At 43.5% G+C, this 17,852-nt stretch overlaps 1 protein-coding gene across 1 annotated transcript in view; it reads left to right on the top strand.

Moving 5' to 3' along the window:
* The window catches only part of FAM19A4 (family with sequence similarity 19 member A4, C-C motif chemokine like), a 96,819-nt gene that overhangs the window by 73,851 nt on the left and 5,116 nt on the right, over positions 1-17,852 (top strand). The window contains exon 4 of the mRNA XM_018555430.1: positions 14,450-14,574. Within this exon, the coding sequence (XP_018410932.1) occupies positions 14,450-14,574 (125 nt within the window). The remainder of the gene's footprint in view (positions 1-14,449; positions 14,575-17,852) is intronic.

The raw sequence follows: 17,852 nt of genomic DNA, 5'->3' as shown, positions 1-17,852 counted from the left end.
CTGTGTAACCTGTCATGGAAAGAGCGGCTCTGTAGGCAGTGAGGAGCAAGTGAGGCACATGGAGTCCTGCTTTATACCCTGGGCTTCTTGTTTTCTGTTCTGCACCTGCACTGAGTTCAGTGTTTTCCCTGGCCGGGTATCCTTTAAGCATTGCTGGTTCTGATGCACTTTCCTGTCTACATTGAATATCTACTCATCGCCCTCCAACCCATACAGCAGAACTCCATGCTCTTTTTTAGATTTGTCCCCCTCCTTTCTGTCTGCCTCTGCCACTGACCATGTCTAGTCCAGTGTCATTCTACCTCTTCCTGTGAGCACAGGCTGTCATGGATACTCCCACTGGGGGTGCATCATAACACCAGTGCTCACAAGACTGCTGGCACTGACATGTCATTATGTAAGCACCACACTACAGTGGAAGGACTGCACACTTCCACCATCGGGCAATGATCCATGACGTTAAAGAATCAGGCAAAAGGCAGCTGCAATTAAGTTGTGTATTTAAGGATATAAAACAAAGGGGGGTGAGTAGGTTTCCAGGGAGAGGGGATTGAGGCTGGAGATGGCCTATCATGTTTTAATTCAAGTAAAGTTAATCTTTATAAGACTGAGAACTTCAGCTCTTTTGCTATATGGCCCCATTACACAATAATACAGCTTTTAGTTATATATGAACAGACCGCACTACCCAGAGAATTCCAATCCTTCAGACTCTATTGAAATTCACAGCAAACCCAATATAACAGTGTATGTAACAGCAAATACCAGCACCGCTGGTTATAGCTGGTTGGGGGCTTGTGGTGCTGGTATTTGTTGTTACATAGACTGTTCTACTGGATTTGCTGTGAATTTCAATAAAGTCTGAAGTATTGGAATTCTCTGGATAGTGCGGTCTGTTCGTATACTACTACATGCCAAGGTGGAGATACACCTATTAGACCAGCACCTGGGGAGTCCTGTTAGCGGCTAAGGGATTGGAGCGGTGAGATTTCTTTTGGCTCTACAGCTTTTAGTTAAGGTGGTTGAGCGACTTCTTGGCTCCTTATATACAGTATCTTGGATTTTTCAGCAGCGAGATCTCTCTATCATAATCCCTAAGTGTCGCAGTCCATCTGTGAGTTTTGGATTTCCTGCCAAAAAAAGTATAACCCCCCACCACCACCACAGTAGGTGTGCAGACCAAGAAAAGCACAGATATCTCACCAATGGTCTTTTATATCCGTATAGTGTGTCCATGCACATTGTGGCATTGAGAGCAGAGTTCTGGGATATAAAAATAAAACCCTGAATTCATGGAGGTGCATACTGGTGTAACTTGCATGTAAATGGGGTGAAAAGGGGGGAAAAGGGGTGTGCACCTGTAAATTAGTTCTAGTGGCTAGAATAAAGCCGTTAGAATGAATTTACGTGTGCAGGCTTCTAAATGCTCTACACACATAAATCTACTTTATGTGCTATAACACACTTTTCATGCTGGATCATTCTGCCCCTGCTAATAAGATCCAGTGTAGATATTATTATTTGATTATGACCTTGTGCATGAGCCCTAACTCTCTGGCATCTACAAAAAACTGATATATGAGTTTTGGGTAGACCAACCTTTTAAATTAGTGTTTTTTGATAAAAGACGCCCCAGTACTGAGAGCTAAGCAGTTCCAAAATTACAGCTATCAATGCAGTGTTATATTTACTATCACTGTTTTATCAATAATTACTTACCAGGCGCTTTTGATGTCTGTATAAGTTATTAGGTAGCCAGACATTACTGGGCTTCTGTTCCGTTGGGGTCCTGAGCAGTTGCATAGTCTATTATGGCTCTAATTATGCCCTTGGTATCCAGATCACAATTCTCACTCCTTTGCCAAATGGGAACTCCTGTTCACATCCCTGACACCCAGCCAGACATGAATTCCAGTGAGGAGATCCTGCTGCCAGACAGAGTAGCCAGCTGCCCAAAAATTCACGCAGTCCATAAAAAAAATGGAGACTAATTAAGATTTCCTTTAAGACTCTGAAAAAGAAATGTACAGAAAAATTATAGCGATTTTTTTTTTTTTTAACGGCATTTGAGCGTCAGCCAGTAATTGTCCCCTTATGTGCTTATGTGATACAAATTCTAATATTTATTTGGTGGTAAACTCCTAATGCTTCACTCGAGGCAGATAGAAAAAGGCACAAATGAATGCAGTTCTCTATTCATTAAGACACCATGAAATGTATTTTTATTAAATGCAAGCGGTGAAAGTACCAGAATTTGACTTGATATTAGCTTCTTGCAGTCCCTGTACAACAGAGCTCTGACTGGTAGAAATAGAAGCAGCATGAGGAGTTGCATCTCTCAGTCATGAGAAGTGACTGAGAGATGAGCTCTTCAGTCTCTTTAGTCACATGTTGTGGAGGGAAAAAACCTTTATCCTTTACTTTAGGCTCCATTCACACATATCGGCAGCGTTTTTCTGCGCAGTTTAACATCCACGTGGATTCCACATGTTTGCGGCTATTTCTATAGCCTGAACGTGCGGAATCCGCCCAATAGAATCGCGCTTGTACTATTTTGCGGGAAGCGTGGTTTCAAAACCGTGTGGCTGCCACAAAAGTCTGAACAATGCACATTGCAATGCATTGTTTTTTTATGTTTAGAGTGGCACTGTGCATATTTGTATGACCGAATATGCGTGGAAAATCGCTCATGTGTGAATGGAGCCTAACTGCAGCAGAGAATAATCAGTTCTCCTGCCCTGCCAGATCCGGATGGACAGAATACAAATTCTTTAAGGGCTGGCGCAGACCTGGGCGATAAATGGGGTTACATCCGTGCAGCAATCGCAGAAAAAAGGTACATGTACCTTTTTTGCGACATACGACTTGCGGCTGTTTTCGTGTTCAGTTGCACAGGCAGAATCGCGGCGAAAAACCGCGCGATCCACTCAGCGCAACTGGGGTGCCATTAGAAAATAATGGCACCAACAGCGAGATCGGCAGTGGTGGGGGATTCTGTGACCAAGCGGCCATCTGTGCAGTTTCGTGCACCATTGCCGCGTGGTCATGGATCGCCATAGTGTAAACCTGGCCTGATGGGTGAAACAGCTCCCACAGATGTATTTTATCAGTGTTTTTATATATTTGCTTTAAATAGCAGAACATCCTCTGTATGTCATCCAATACTTTATACTGGGTGCTGCATTAGTAGACAGGACAGGACAATTTTTGGGAGAAATTTTGAAGCCCTCATTAACTTAGCCCTCCTTCTCAACATGTTTAGCTATTAAAAACCTTTAACTGGTGATATGTTCTATGCTGAAGGTCCACCCCAGACATTGCAATGCTTGCATTAAAAATTATCTAGTTTTTAAAATGTTCCTAAAACTATGACTGATGTACATTTCACTATATGGTCAGAATTGACCAACACACCTATATAGGCTTGTTGGCCATCCCATTTCAAAACCATGGGCATTAATATGGAATTTCCTACCTTCATCTGCTGCTTTAAACGCCTTCAATCTTCCGGAAAGACGTTTTCTGTCCATCCAGGCAAAAGATCATTTGTAAGAACAGGTACTGATATTGGATGAAAATACCTGGCTTGCAGTCAGCGTTTCAATTCACCCCAAATGTGTGATCTCCCTACTGGCTCAGTGACTAAAAACACAGCGCCCACTGTTTCAGTTCCGGTGCTGCACTCGGGGTGATTAGGGTGTGCCCAGGCACACCCCCTGTGCTAGCCCCTTTGCATGCCTATGGTGTCCACACACTTTTGGGTAGATGTGGTGGCCAGAGGTCTACAAACATTTGTCAATTTTCATTCCTCTGCCATCCCTTTCACCTTAGAGAGTGTAGAGTTAAACCCTTATCACCATATAGTGCAGATAGTATGATCTATAAATCTGTCAGGAAGGAGTTACATGTACAAAGCCGCTTTCTTACATTTACAGTTATGGAGTTATGGACAGCATGGAGCTGTCTGTGAGTCTCTTGGGTAGTTGTATACAAAATAAACAGATTTTGGGTTGGCAACCCTGAGCCCCCTTCCCAAGTAATCTATATTAAAAAATCAAGCAAGTGAATCTACAGGCATTCACCCAAAACACAAATGTTATTCACAGGTCTTTTTTTTGGTATAGTAAAGCTTTGCCCGTCTTTACAAACCTTTTCCTCTACCATGTGATTCAGACATTGATCAGTAGAGGGAGCTTCGCCTTCATACAAATTGAGTCACACTTTAATATGAAGCTACAGGTGAAACTCGAATAATTAGAATATCGTGCAAAGTTCATTTATTTCACTAATGCAACTTAAAAGGTGAAACTAATATATGAGATAGACTCATTACATGCAAAGCAAGATAATTCAAGCCGTGATTTGTCATAATTGTGATGATTATGGCTTACAGCTCATGAAAACCCCAAGAACCCCAAATCCACAACCTCAAAAAAGTAGATTATTACATGCAATCAATAAAACAAGCATTGTACATAGAACAATATCGGACCTCTGAAAAGTACAAGCATGCATATGTACTCAGTACTTGGTTTGGGCCCCTTTTGCAGCACTTACTGCAATTACTTTTGCACGATATTCTAATTATTCGAGTTTCACCTGTATTTTGAATGTTATTGTTACGCTAAGGGCCTATTTACATCTTTGCGGTGTGTTTAAAGCACACGCATTGATGGGCGTCATGCTGCATGTTAATGTTCAATATGTTAGGGCAGCAAATGAATGGGCATATAGCATTTTTGGCAGCGCACCCCAACACATGTTAGTCAGCAAGGTGTGTTGGGGGTGCACTGCAGCGGACAAATACGCAGTGCAACATTGTGAACCCGGCCTACGTGCAGTTTTTAAATTCACCAAAAAATAGTGCATGTAGCATTTTTGCCACTGCACCCCAACTCACATTAGTTAGCAATGTATAATCATATACACTAATACAAAGAACACTGAAGTAAATATGTGCATGTGGCATTTTTGGCAGTGCAAACACACATTTTGGGCAGTGCAAAACACGTTAGTCAACAAGCTGCATAGGTCTCTGTTGCCTCTGCATGAGGCCTCTGTTGCCTCTGACTCTGTTAGCTCACTTGAGGGGAGGTTGGGGGGGGGGGGGGTATAGTTTGAGTGGCAAGTTTGTTGTATAGTGGCTGTTCTGCTGCACAATGATGCCCCCTTTCCTGCCAGAGCGTCCCAGGTTGCTAAGAGCCTGGCAGATGGAGATGTGTAAGGGCCATGCACATCTCCCCGCCCAGCTCTTAGAAACTTGGGATGCTCTGGCTGATGTCCCGCCCAGCTCCTGGCAACCAGTAAGGTCACTGGTTGCCAGGAGCTGGGTGGTATGCTGGCCAGAGTGTCCAAGGTCTGCAGAGGGCGGCGTCACTGTCGTGCACCACCACTACTGTCCCCCCGTCTCAGGCGGCAAAATGTATTAGTACACCACTGTGCATAGAGGTGCCATTCAAAATGAGTGCACCGCAGCACACAAACGTGCAATGCAACAATGTGAATCCAACCTAAGTGCAGTTTTAGTATGGCGCACAGTGTGGGCAGTAAAACAAAAATCTAGGGCATTGAAGAAAGTGGCTTTTCATATGGAACTCCTTCCTGACCTCCTGTATCCTTATTTCAAATCAAACAGCACCGCACAGGACCCAAATTACACATATCTGCCATTGGTGAATGTCAATCAACAGCCAGTGACATGCAGATCATCATACATCATATCAATAATGCTTCACTCATGGGAAAGAGGGACACGCTTACCTCCAATTATTTTAAAATATACGTGTCATGAAAGAAATATAGAAGCGTCCATTGCTGGTATTTTTCTGAACATGGCAGTTGCCCAGGTGTCCATATGTCCATATGTCACAGGCCAGGAACAAGAATGCAGCAAGTGATAGCTAGAAAAAGTTAGACTTTATTATCTATGTACCTATTGTGGTGATTGACTCAAAAAAGTCTTGAGAAACTGATTTAAAAAAAGTATCCAGAGACAGAGTAAGGAAGAATGCGCCCCTACCAACCCAACGCAGTGCAGAAGCTTTTGCCCTGCCATCACTTCGATTGACATCTGATGATTGCACTAGCCATAATAAAGCCACCCCATTTTTATTGTCTGTACCGGCTTGGCCCCTCTCCATCAGACACCACCTGTCTACAAGTACATCCTACCTTGCGAAGAGCAAAGCTTTGACCAATTGTCCTATATTCCTGGTTTACTGCAAGGTAATGGGCATTGTATCTAGGGCCTCTTAACATACCCTGTGGATGATTTAGCTCTGGCAAAAGCATAATCATGACAGCCAGGTAACACGCTTTTTCAGAGGGAGGGCAAAACAAGGTGTTTTTTGGTGGTTTCTAAGTGTGCAACGATCTTTTGATATCCCGGAGGACTAACAGTACATTGTGTGTTCATGGGTCCCCCCCCCCCCCCCCCAAAAAAAAATAAAAAAAAACCACACACACATCATAGCCCTATTAAATTATTTTCAAAGAGAGGAAACATAATAAAAAATTCAATCATACACCAATAATCATATACACAAAAGAAGGCAAATATACAAAGACCGCTAAACAAAATAAACTAACTGACCCAATGAGAGAGCATTCACTTTGGGTCATGTGGGACCTTAGCAACCTGGGACGCCCTCTTTCCAGCCAGAGTGTCCCAAGTTGCTAAGAGGTCTTGGCAACCTGTGACGGCCTTGCCGGCGTCCCACCCAGCTCACTGAGGTCACTGGTTGCCAGGAGCCGAGTGGGACTATCTGGCTGGTGTCCTGCCCAACTCCTGGCAACCAGTGATGTCAGTGAGCTGGGCAGGATGCTATGCACCATGATCTTCCCGCCATCCTGGAATGTGCTTCACGAGTTCCCCTCCAAATGTCTAGGGATGCCGCTGCCTAGTTATGCTATGATTAAAGTGACCTGTGCCCTGCCACCCCTCACACAATGTGAGGTTGTGGCAGGTATATCTGTGTATTCACATTGTCGCCTACATAACACTTCATGTTCCCGTCTCTAACATGGCCTGGCCCAGTAAATAGAATATTTTGTGAGTGTGCTTCACTGCTCTCTATGTTATGTTTGTATTAATGATGTTTCCTGTTGCTCCTCAATCTGTTCCATTATAAAACAAGGCAATTCATCTTTTTTTTTTTTTTCCTTTTTGTTAACGGCGGTTTAAATCATCTAAATAACATTCCCGAGAACAGGTGTTGGTCCTTCTGAGCGTATTATCAGTTTCGGCGGGTGTGTTGGTTTATTGTGAGATGCTAACGGAAGCAACGTTAAGAGGTTTAGGTTTGCAGAGGTTTAACACCTTGTCGACTGCGGCTTGGTTCACACTTGAGCAATGTCCTCTTCGTTCACTTTCGCCGCATGTTTTGCGCATTTTTGCTGCATTTTCAGGCATAAGCATTTTTGTTTAGGCCAACTGAAAGCAAGGAGTGGATGGTTGTTAGACACGAAAACGTGCAGGTGTTTTGTGCTTTCTCAGGCACCCCCCATTAACAGCCCAAAATGCTCTTTCCTGCCCCAAAGAAGCTCCAGTATTTCATTGCCACCACAAGTGACATTGCATTGTTCTGATGTCAAGGGGTCCAATTGAATTAAATGGCAATCTTGTGTTGCGCGCTGTTGCGCTTCTGGAAACATACTTTAAAACGCTCAGGTGCTAAGATGTCTTGAAAAAAAGATTTTACACCCTTTTTGCTTAAATGACCAAAAATCATAACCCCCGTTTTAATTAAAATAAACCTTTTATGGAAAATATTTGGTGTCTCCATGCCTCTGACTGCCAGGAACATATATAGAACTTTTCATTTTATTGCTGTGTTGACTCTTGACGCTATTTCATGGAAATGAAAACAACATTTTTCTCTATAGATGTAGATGTGTCCAGGTTATACTGCAATAGTCAGTAGATCAGTGAGGAGCTGGTACAAACATTATGTTCTGACATTTAAATGTGCTATGCACATAGATGTAATACACACAAGAAGTGTTATAGATTTCATAAGGGAATGTGTTATTTAAAATTACATTTTGAATATAATGTCTTTCTAAAGGTTCCCTTGACCATTGCTGGACACCAAACATGTTCAAAAACTGAATGTCCACTATGTTGCTTTGTAGAAATCATTTGACTTTCTTCTAAATATATCTCCTCTTTTTTTCTGTGGAGGATACATTAGGACAAGGTTCTCTGTTGTGATAAGGTAATTTATCATCCTCTTGTTGCTCAGCACAGCATCTACTCCGACATGCTCTTTCACACTTCTGTCCTCTTTCATCTAGCTCTTCTCTCATACTTTAGTAATTCTCCTGGATCTTTTCTGACTTTCTTGCTCCAGGATTTCTTTTCAGTAGATGAAAAGATCTTCCTTTAAGTGGAACAACAATGAACTTTTTAACTTATTACATTTTTTCTGAAGGTGGTTTATTGGTTGTTTAGTATAAAGAGCTGGAGACCTACCAGCAGGAGCATAAGGGTAATGTTTGATGGGAGCTTTCAATGCCGGGTTTGGCAATTAAAAAGAAAATATGGTTCTTAGTTTTCAAGATGTGACGAGCATGAGATCCATGGGCCACATCCAAACCTATGGGCTGTAGCATTTTCAGTATGTAACAGACAGATTTCCCCTTCATGTCTCAGACCTCTCCCAGAAGAACAGCATACATCTGGTGAAGATCTAAGGCTTAATGAAAATTGCACAGAGCAGTGTGCGTTTTCCACCCCCTTCTATGAGGTTTCTGGCTTCTCAAGGTTCATTGGAGAGTGTTTAACCACTGGGGAAAGGGATTACACATGAAGTAAATAAGTCTGCTGTCATGTTATTTATGGCATCCAGGTTCTTAACCTTTTTATATTTATAGACCCCCCAATGCGCCTCCCAATATGTCTCTACAGCCCAAGAACAGATTGCCAAAATAATCATCACCAGTCCTATTGGGGACCAGTATGACTTCAAAAGATGTCACTAGCTTGGTCTTCCTTCATATATGGATTTTTAGGAACAGCATAGCTGAACGAAAATCATAAACATTTTTATTATATATACTTATATAAAAATGGCAAATGGGAAATGCACAAGCTAGCTACAACTAGAGATTCTAGCTGTTTTTTTGTGCTGAACACGTTACTTGCATCTGACGTGTTGAGTCGTTTTCTCCACTCTGATCTCACTTTTGACTCTGCTCGCTTGTAACAAAAGGAAGGTGTTGGCAAGGGCTGGGCAGAGGGAGCAATCTAACTCTGGCCACATCAGCATGTCAACTGGCAATACTGGGAAGCGGGGAAACGTTGATGTTGAGTGATCTGATCGCTGATTGGTTAGTGGTCTGAGTATCTCAATCTGTAATGATAAAGGTGAAGATAGGTAATAATTTAACAATTTTTGTTTAAACAGGAACTCTGGGTATTTAAAAAACTTTCCCTTGTAGTGGGGCTACCCTCGTACTGGAAGGGCTAAGTGCACATTTTTCTCTAGGGGATGGAATACAGCAAATATGCTTACCTGATCCATGTTCTCTCAGCGGTCATCCCTCACCTCTCTCCCCCTCTACTCTGGCTGTGGAATGTCGCTTGTCATCCTCATGTCCAGTGCAAGTCAATGACCTTGCAATAGATAGACCATCGGAGCATGGGGGAGAAGAGGGTGTGGGACCGGTCTAGCAGCTCGGTGGGACCAAAGATCTGGTGAGTATATCTGCTTTATTCTATCCCCTACATAAAAATGTGCATGTAACCCTTGCAGTGCAAAAGTAGCCCCACAGCAAGGGAAAGTTTTCCCAGATTCCTTCTTGTATTATGCAGAGATCAAATACTATACCCCCTTGGTTTAGTTTCTATATCTCCAAGAGGTATGGATACCACCAGTTAGAAACCCCTGATCTATCCCATACATCTTTTTGGGTAGGGACCGTATGCCAAGTGGCCTGACTGCCTGAAATAACCTATTTCATCAGTTTAAGAGCTCAACCTGTATAATCTGTAGCCATGCAAATCATATACAGCGCTCTTCTTTCAATTACAACTCATTACAATTCACTGTATGGCCAATATTTCTGCACAGCACACCAGTGATGTGCCGTGCCTTCTCTGCTGAGTGAGGCACCCCCCAGCCCGGCACAGCTCCGCCCCGTCCAGCTGAAGCTCCACCCTGCCCCCGAAGCTCCACCTCTGTCCCGCCCCAGCTCGTTATCCAAGCTGTCTGGTGAGGAGGAAGGGAGGAGACAGGGAGGAACCTTCCTGTCCCTCACTTGCTTGTCACTGGTGAGGCAGCGAGATCGATGTCCTAACTGTTTATTTTTCTTTTATTTGATTGGACAGATCCACAGAGCTCACGCCTCTAACACAGAGTAGAGGCTGACAGCTCTTGCCTCACTATGTTAGGTTACACAGGCAGTGGGGGAGCTCGCTGCTGTGTAGCCTAACTACCTGTAAAAAGTCGGATGCAGCGCTGTCTGTAATTAACAGGCAGCGCTCCATCCATGACAGGCTACACAGCAGGGAGGTTTTCCCTGCTGTGTACCCTGTTACAAGCCGCTCTGAATGGATAAAAAGCTGTCAGCTTCAGACTTGAAGCTGACAGTTGTTTCCTCCATAATAATAGGTGAGGCTCTGCCTCACCTGCCTCCCCTGACCGCACGCCCCTGCAGCACATAAACCCTTCTCCCTCCTGCCATACACACAATTCTGACTTGGAGACCCAAAGGCCCAAAGCTTGGTGTGATTCCCCCCATGAAATACATCACCATGCAACTTACTTATTGAAATATACGGCACAGGTTTGAAGTCCTCCTTTGCAGGTATTTTCTGCTTATAAATTTTTTTTTTATTTGTAAGATTATAAAAATTATAGTATGCAGGCCAATGTTGATGGCAGGCCATCAATTTCATACATCAGAGCATGTTTCTAAAGTAGTAATTATTTTGTGTAACAACATGATGTTTGGTGTAATTTTCCACTGAGTGTCAGCAATGCCTGAGTGATTTCACTATAGGTAGGTCTATTGCAGTTATTTAAATAACTTGCCGATAACAGTGGGCGCCTTTAGCATTCTTTCTTTCTGCAGGCAATTTAGTCCCAATGTATTATTTTTTCGAAGCATGAACACAGTAAATTAGTCATTTGAAGAAATAGGCAGGGAATGTATTCTCATATACAATACAGCTGGTTGAGTGGCTCCTGTTCCCGGCGCAAAAATATCCCTCACATAATATAGCCAAATTAAAGAAGAATTCAGCCAAGCAAAAGGCCCAATTTTATTTCAGAAAAAATAACTGATAAATAACTGCTCACAAACTGAGTGGTTGAGTTTGCAAGTAAAAGGATTTACTAAAGTGTACCTAAATCATCAAAATGTAGCTTACCAGTCTTTGGATGTGCTTGCTGCATTAGTTTTCTGTGCTAGGGTGACAACGCTCACTCACTGTACTGTATCTATGGAGACGCGGCATTGTCATCCTAGGCCTGGGGTGGGCAACTCCGACCTTCCAGCTGTTGTTGAACTACAAGTCCCATGAGGCATTGCAAGACTGACAGTTGCAGGCGTGACTCCCAGAGGCAGAGGCATGTTGGAATTTTTAGTGAAGCACAGTTGATGGGTTGGAGTTGCTCACCCCTGCCGTAGGCTATGCTCCTGTTTTGGGCAGCAAACACCCCTCCCCTTTTCCTCATCTCTTTAACCTTGGAGGAGGTGTTCTGTAGTTCAGAAAAGAGAACTGATCAGAGCTGATAACATTGTTTGAGATTTAAGTTCAGTGCATATGCAGTTACTAGGAGAATGTATTTCTGGCAAGACAACAGGTATTTTTCTACACTTGCAGCCACCATCTAAGGACTAGTAAGCGTTACTATATTAAATGTTAGTTTCTTTAGTTATATATACTTTTAAGTGTATACCAAGTCCAAAATTTTTCCTTCCCTCATTTGGATAGACTGGTGAAAAATCAGAACCTCTGTTGGGTTTTTACTATGTGGGGCACCGTTAGAGAGTCTCCTTTACTTTCAGGATAGGACAGAAATTCAAGGTGGACAGTGGTTGTAGCCTTTCCCTACTCTTTTCAAGAAAAGCATAATTCAGTGTTACTGTTGGAGAGTTATCACTCACTTCCTCTCTTTTAAAACATTGTCAGGACAAAAAGTGAGCATAAATATCTCTAGCAGGCCCACAGTAAAAACCCATCAAGGGTTCCAACACTTCCTTACTTTAAAAACATTTTTTGGCTGGACATACATGAGCCCAGTCACACCATATCCAGTGCGTTCCGGCACGATTCATGGCCGAAATGCACTGGATTGCAGAAATCAAGCCGGGCTCTGTTCTAGGGCGGGAGGGGTCGTGGTGGTGCAATTCATGTCTATGGCACAGCAGACACACCCCCCACCCACAGTGCGATTGCCCGCACCGGAACGCGAGGAAGAGGAATGCCCTTCGTTCCGGTGCAGTGCAATCGGAAAAAATGCTGCATGCACTATTTTTTCCGATCGCATTTCCCCGGATTGCAGGGCATTCCTGTACCTCGCGTTCCGGTGCAGCGGATTGAACCACGGGCAGGAGGCGTGTCTGCGGTGCCATTGACATGAATGGCACGACCACGCCTCCTACTATCCCAGAACGTGGCCCGGCTTGATTTCTGCAAAACCAGTGCGTTTGGGCCACAAAATGTTCCCGGAATGCACTGGATATGGTGCAACTGGGTCCTAAAGCCAAACTGCAACTTTTTTATACCCCCCACCCCCCTAGTCCAACTCTATTGGTCCAAAAGTCTGTTAATCACATTAAAGGACCAGTAAACCTAGAAGGTGTAAAAGGGTAGAGCCAAGCTCAAGAAAAAGACATCTCACAAAACAATGTACTTCCTATATTTCTAGATCTAATGATTGTTTTGACATTCAGTTTTCAGTGAAGGCAGCATCTGTATATAGATTTGCTAACTTTGAATTTCTTAATTTTTTTTAAGGTTTACTTTAAGCTGTGATTAACAGCTACCAGATTGAACAGCAGCAGAGAAGCCCCGCTGTGTGCCTTGTTAATGGTGTTTGCTGTGTTAGTGTAGAGTGTTAGTGATCTGTTAAGACTCTAAACACTTTGTGAATTTCTTCTGAATAAAGTTTTGTTTACTGTTTATAGGGGCGCCCTGAACAGTCATATGATTCTGCGAAATTAAAAAAATTAGGACCTCTGTGTGGTCACGCCTCTTCCTTAGCATGCCGATAATAACAGGTTTTGGATAAGAGGCAATAAAATAAGATCTTATCCCATTAACCTGCTTTTTTTTAAAGCTTTTTTTCCAATGTGTCTGTCATGATGATACAATTGTGACTTCTGATCATTAAAAAGAAGGACAACAGAGCAGACAAACAATCCCTGGGTCTCAGCTATACACATATTAGCAGCTCTCTCAGTAATTGAGACATGGGAGGTGTATAAAACTATAAACTAGTCTGCTGTTAAAACTGTTTTTGCTTGAGCAGCGGGCAGGCACGTGTGGTCAGGGAACAAACTGAAGTAGGGTCTGGCACCCAGCAAAAGCATTCACTGAGACAAGAGTAAGCCAGATAGGTAGCAAGGCCTTTGGTTAGACACTGACAAAATGTTCTTAACTCCATTTAAGCATTTCGTGTAGAGGTCAGGTGTGCTGCTGCAGCGTGACCACTATGCAGTACTGAGTAACATCCAGCAGATGGCGGAGTCTGTGCATGGTCCTTGCAAATGACTTTCTACAGAAGATGACACCTTTGTGTAACTTTACTGTGTAGCCTGTCCTATGTGGGAAGCCTCTTTTTGACAAAAGTAGCAACCAAAATCTCACGTATAGACATAGCCCATTATGTTGGTAAATCTATGTTGGAGAACACACAAGCACTTCTCCTTCCAGTTGCTGACCCAGTTAGAAAGAACAAGTGTAGTGGGTCTTGACAGTGATTTTTTTTAAATTGCCATCTAGGGAGGCCTTAAATGCCCACATCCCACCTGTAACGTAAATGCTCCCACCTATAATATGACAGCTTGCTGCAACCTCTGGGAAGGATCCCTGAGTAACAATGCTCAGTCACCATCTGCAGAACAATTTCCACTGTGCTTATTTCTGTAACACGGGGGGAATGTTTTGTAGTCCTCAGAAAGGGCTAACTGGGGACCTGTCTTGCAGCCAGGCGGGATCCAGGATCAGGTGAGGACAGTATATCTTCTTTCTTCCATTCCCTAGACCAAAACGAGCACTTAACCCTTGCAGTGCTGGGTAGCCCCACTGCAAAGGTTAATTTTTAAAATGCCCGGGAGTTCTTCTTTAACATATTCTTGTAGCTGTATAAATATGGATTGACAAACATGAGGTTGCTGATGTATTTCTGATTCCAGTAGTATCAAATTACTTTACTGAACACTAGTGGAAAAAAAAGCTTTTCTGACTCATGAAGTACATTTCCTTTCTATTCTCCAGCATCGATTGTTATCCAGAAGTGGTGGTGTCACATGCAGCCCTGTATGGAGTGGGAAGAGTGTAGAGTTTTGCCAGATCTCACAGGCTGGTCCTGTAGCAGTGGTAATAAAATCAAAACTACAAAGGTGAGTGAAGGACGTCTTCTACCTGTTTGCATTATGTTTCTTATCATAACTTCATTACAGTTAGGGAAGAGCTTCAGGTACGAGTTGACCATGTTTTCAACCCAAACGTAAGCTGTGTGTACTTCACTGAATGGGCAAACAGTTGGGCCAGCTCAACCGCCCACCAAACTTCCATCTGTGTCCTAGAAACCAATGTCACTGTGTTCACCACAGCATCATTGGTGACTAGTGGCTGAGCTGCAAGGTATCGTTGATTGCCAAGACGTAGGTGGGTGCACCATAACAACCTATGACACTATGGGGTCACCAGCGTCTTAGAAACAGATGACGCTGTGCAGGCAACACAGCATCATTGGTTGACTGGTAGCTGAGTGGCACAGTGTCATTGGTTGACTGGTGGCTGAGGCGCACAACATCATTGGTTGACTGGTGGCTGAGGTGCACAGCATCATTGGTTGGCTGTTGGCTGAGGTGCACAGCAACATTGGTTAACTGATGGCTAAGGCGCACAGAGTCATTGCTTGACTGGTGGCTGAGGCATACAGCATCATTGGTTGACTGGTGGCTGAGGGGAACATCATCATTGGTTGCTAGGAAGTAGACAGGTGCAGTATAACAACCTATAATGCTATAGTGTGACCAGCGTCTTACCAACCAATTACGTATGTAGGATGAACAGTGTCATTGGTTGCTAAGACACTGGTAACCCCATAGTGTCATAGGTTGTTATGGTGTGCCCACCTGCATCCTGGCAACCAGTGACACTGCAGCCCAGCTACTAGCCAGTCCTAGCAAACCAAACAGCATCATTGGTTGCTAGGACACAGGTGGCCCAGGGTTTGGTTCGGTTCCCTTTGATGTTCGCCGAACCGGGGATTCTGACTGGGATTGGAGAACGTCCAAGCTAACCGAACTCAAAACAGTTTGCCCATCAATAATTACAATGCTTTCCAGGTATTTTGGTTTAATTGACTGGTCTGCAAGGCACATTGTTTCTCATTACCTGCCGCTGCCTTGGGGCTAGTTGACATGAGAGTGGTTTTCCTCAGCTTGTAAAAGTATGTCGAAGAAAGTAAGAAAAACATGAGGGGTTTTTGCTCTGACTTTATGGTTTCTGAATGGATTTCTATGTATATGAATCTGCATGATTTTTCTTACTGCTTTTAGAGCTTTAACATTTTCCATTAAATATAATCCTTAAAATCCAGAAAGGATCTAAATCCACTTTGTGTGTATCAAATGCCTTTCAAACCCAGAAAATACCTTGTAAATGTGGCAGTGACATCATCAGAGTGCCGTTTATAGCCTGTGCAGACAGTAGAGCTGTGGGAGGGGCACAGCAAGCCTCACCCACTACAGGTCACCTGCAGAAAATTATAGGAGGTGGCGGAGACAAGACCAGTCACCCTGCACAAGGAGAGAGTGAGCAGCAATAACTATTCTGGATTACATGAAGCTCCTGTGCTGTGGCAAAGAGCTGGAGTTGTTTCACACCGGATTACTGCTCAAGCTCAAAATTCAAGTTAGAATATTCAGACAATATTTGTTCATCCTGAAATTCAGATTTAAAGGACAAATGTACCTTTTAAAAATGTCAAATTCACCCCCCACCTTTACTGAACTAACCTACACTACACTCACCACCCCAGCTTTCTCCTTACCTCTACAGACTCACTCCAAGCCCTCTAATTCTTGTATGGGTCTGTATCAAAATCAGCTCAAACAAACAAAGTTTTTATTCCCACTGGGGAAAATTCAGCTTCTCTATTTGGCCTGGTAACTGTTATGTGATGTGAATTCCAACATTTTACGGTTATCACCAGAATAGGGTATGGAGGGGAAATCTTCCAATTGGAGCACCGGTTGTGGTGACAGCTGTCCAAAGGTGCCCATACACTGTTTGAAATGTTGTCTTGTTTTTGAGGAACCGGCAGAAATGCGCAGCGTCGGCACACTTTCAATTGGCATCCCTCGATCAGCTAATCGAAGGAGCCGGTTGGAAAATCTTTGATCGATCACAACCGGCAGTCAATGAGCTGCCGGCTCTAGTTGGGTATTCAGATAGGTGGCGACAGCCGCTGTATGGGAACAGCTGGGATTCCTCGATCAACACGCTGTTACTGTTGATGGGGGAATCAGGTCTATTTTTTCCGCGCAGCCTGCCGGTTGAATAAAAAAACAGATCAATGTATGGCCAGACTAAGAATTAAGTTGACTTAACTTTGGAGAGATTTCCTCCCACTTCCTGTTTTGTGTTTGAGACAGGAAGTGATAGAACATCTTCCCAACGTTACACAGGCAGCAGATTAAGAAACCTGACAGGTTTAAAGCCATTCCACGTTCCATCAAATCTTCAAAAAAAAAAAGAAGTTTCAGCTAAAGATACACATTACACTTACCTCCCGCTGTCCTTTCCAGTTCCATTTCTTGGATCTGTGTTTTAAGCTGTATAATAGCTGGTATTACACCTAGCAGGAAATGAGCCCATTGTCGCACAGTATGGAGGTCTATTGAAACTCAGGAAAAAACATAAAGTGCTAAGAAAAGCACATATTTCCGACGTGTTAACCCTTTCCAATGGATGATGTGTCTTCATATTTTACATTTAAAGTGAACCTTGTACCAGTCTGCATGAATAAATTCCTGACAGGTCACAGTATACAACAACAGAATAATTTTTTTGGAAAAGCTCCACCTTTTGTCATTGAGAAGCCATCCTTGAGCTCCAATCCAGTGGCTTAGCCTGAGATAATGTCATCAGTCAGCTGCAGGCAGGAGGAAGCATTTCCTCAGTCTCCTCTCCCCCAGTGATCAGACTGCAACATTATAAGGGTTATTCACTATGGAGCCAAAAGATCCGGCCATAGCTCCTTTGGCTCAGATCAGTCGAACCGAAGCGCTGCTGTACGGGCTATTCACAATAGCCTGTACAGCAGCTGAAGGCAGCCGAGCGGCTCAGCCGCGCCGAAGGGATATGCTTCCGCTCGACTGAGCCGAAGTGACAGGCGAAGCGTGCAGAAGGTCGACTGAAGCCGACCGGTCTCCACGCAATCTCACGGCTGGCTCCGCTCAGTTGACCCTGTCTATTCACAACTACAGATTTAAAAACAAACAAATCAGGAGCGCAACTACCAAACGTGGTATGAGTGGATTTTATTTGGCGAAGGACCCAATTCAGTCCTGATTTGTTTGTTTTTAAATCTGTAGTTGTGAATAGACAGGGTCCTCTCCCTGTAGCGAGGAGCTGTGCACACCTACACACAATAGCCACCTAATTG

This window comes from Nanorana parkeri, unplaced genomic scaffold, assembly GCF_000935625.1.
Source record: "Nanorana parkeri isolate BGI_ZX_2015 unplaced genomic scaffold, ASM93562v1 scaffold196, whole genome shotgun sequence".
NCBI lineage: Eukaryota > Metazoa > Chordata > Amphibia > Anura > Dicroglossidae > Nanorana > Nanorana parkeri.
The sequence above is the reverse complement of the archived record's forward strand: the minus strand, read 5'-3'. Positions and strand labels throughout refer to the sequence as shown.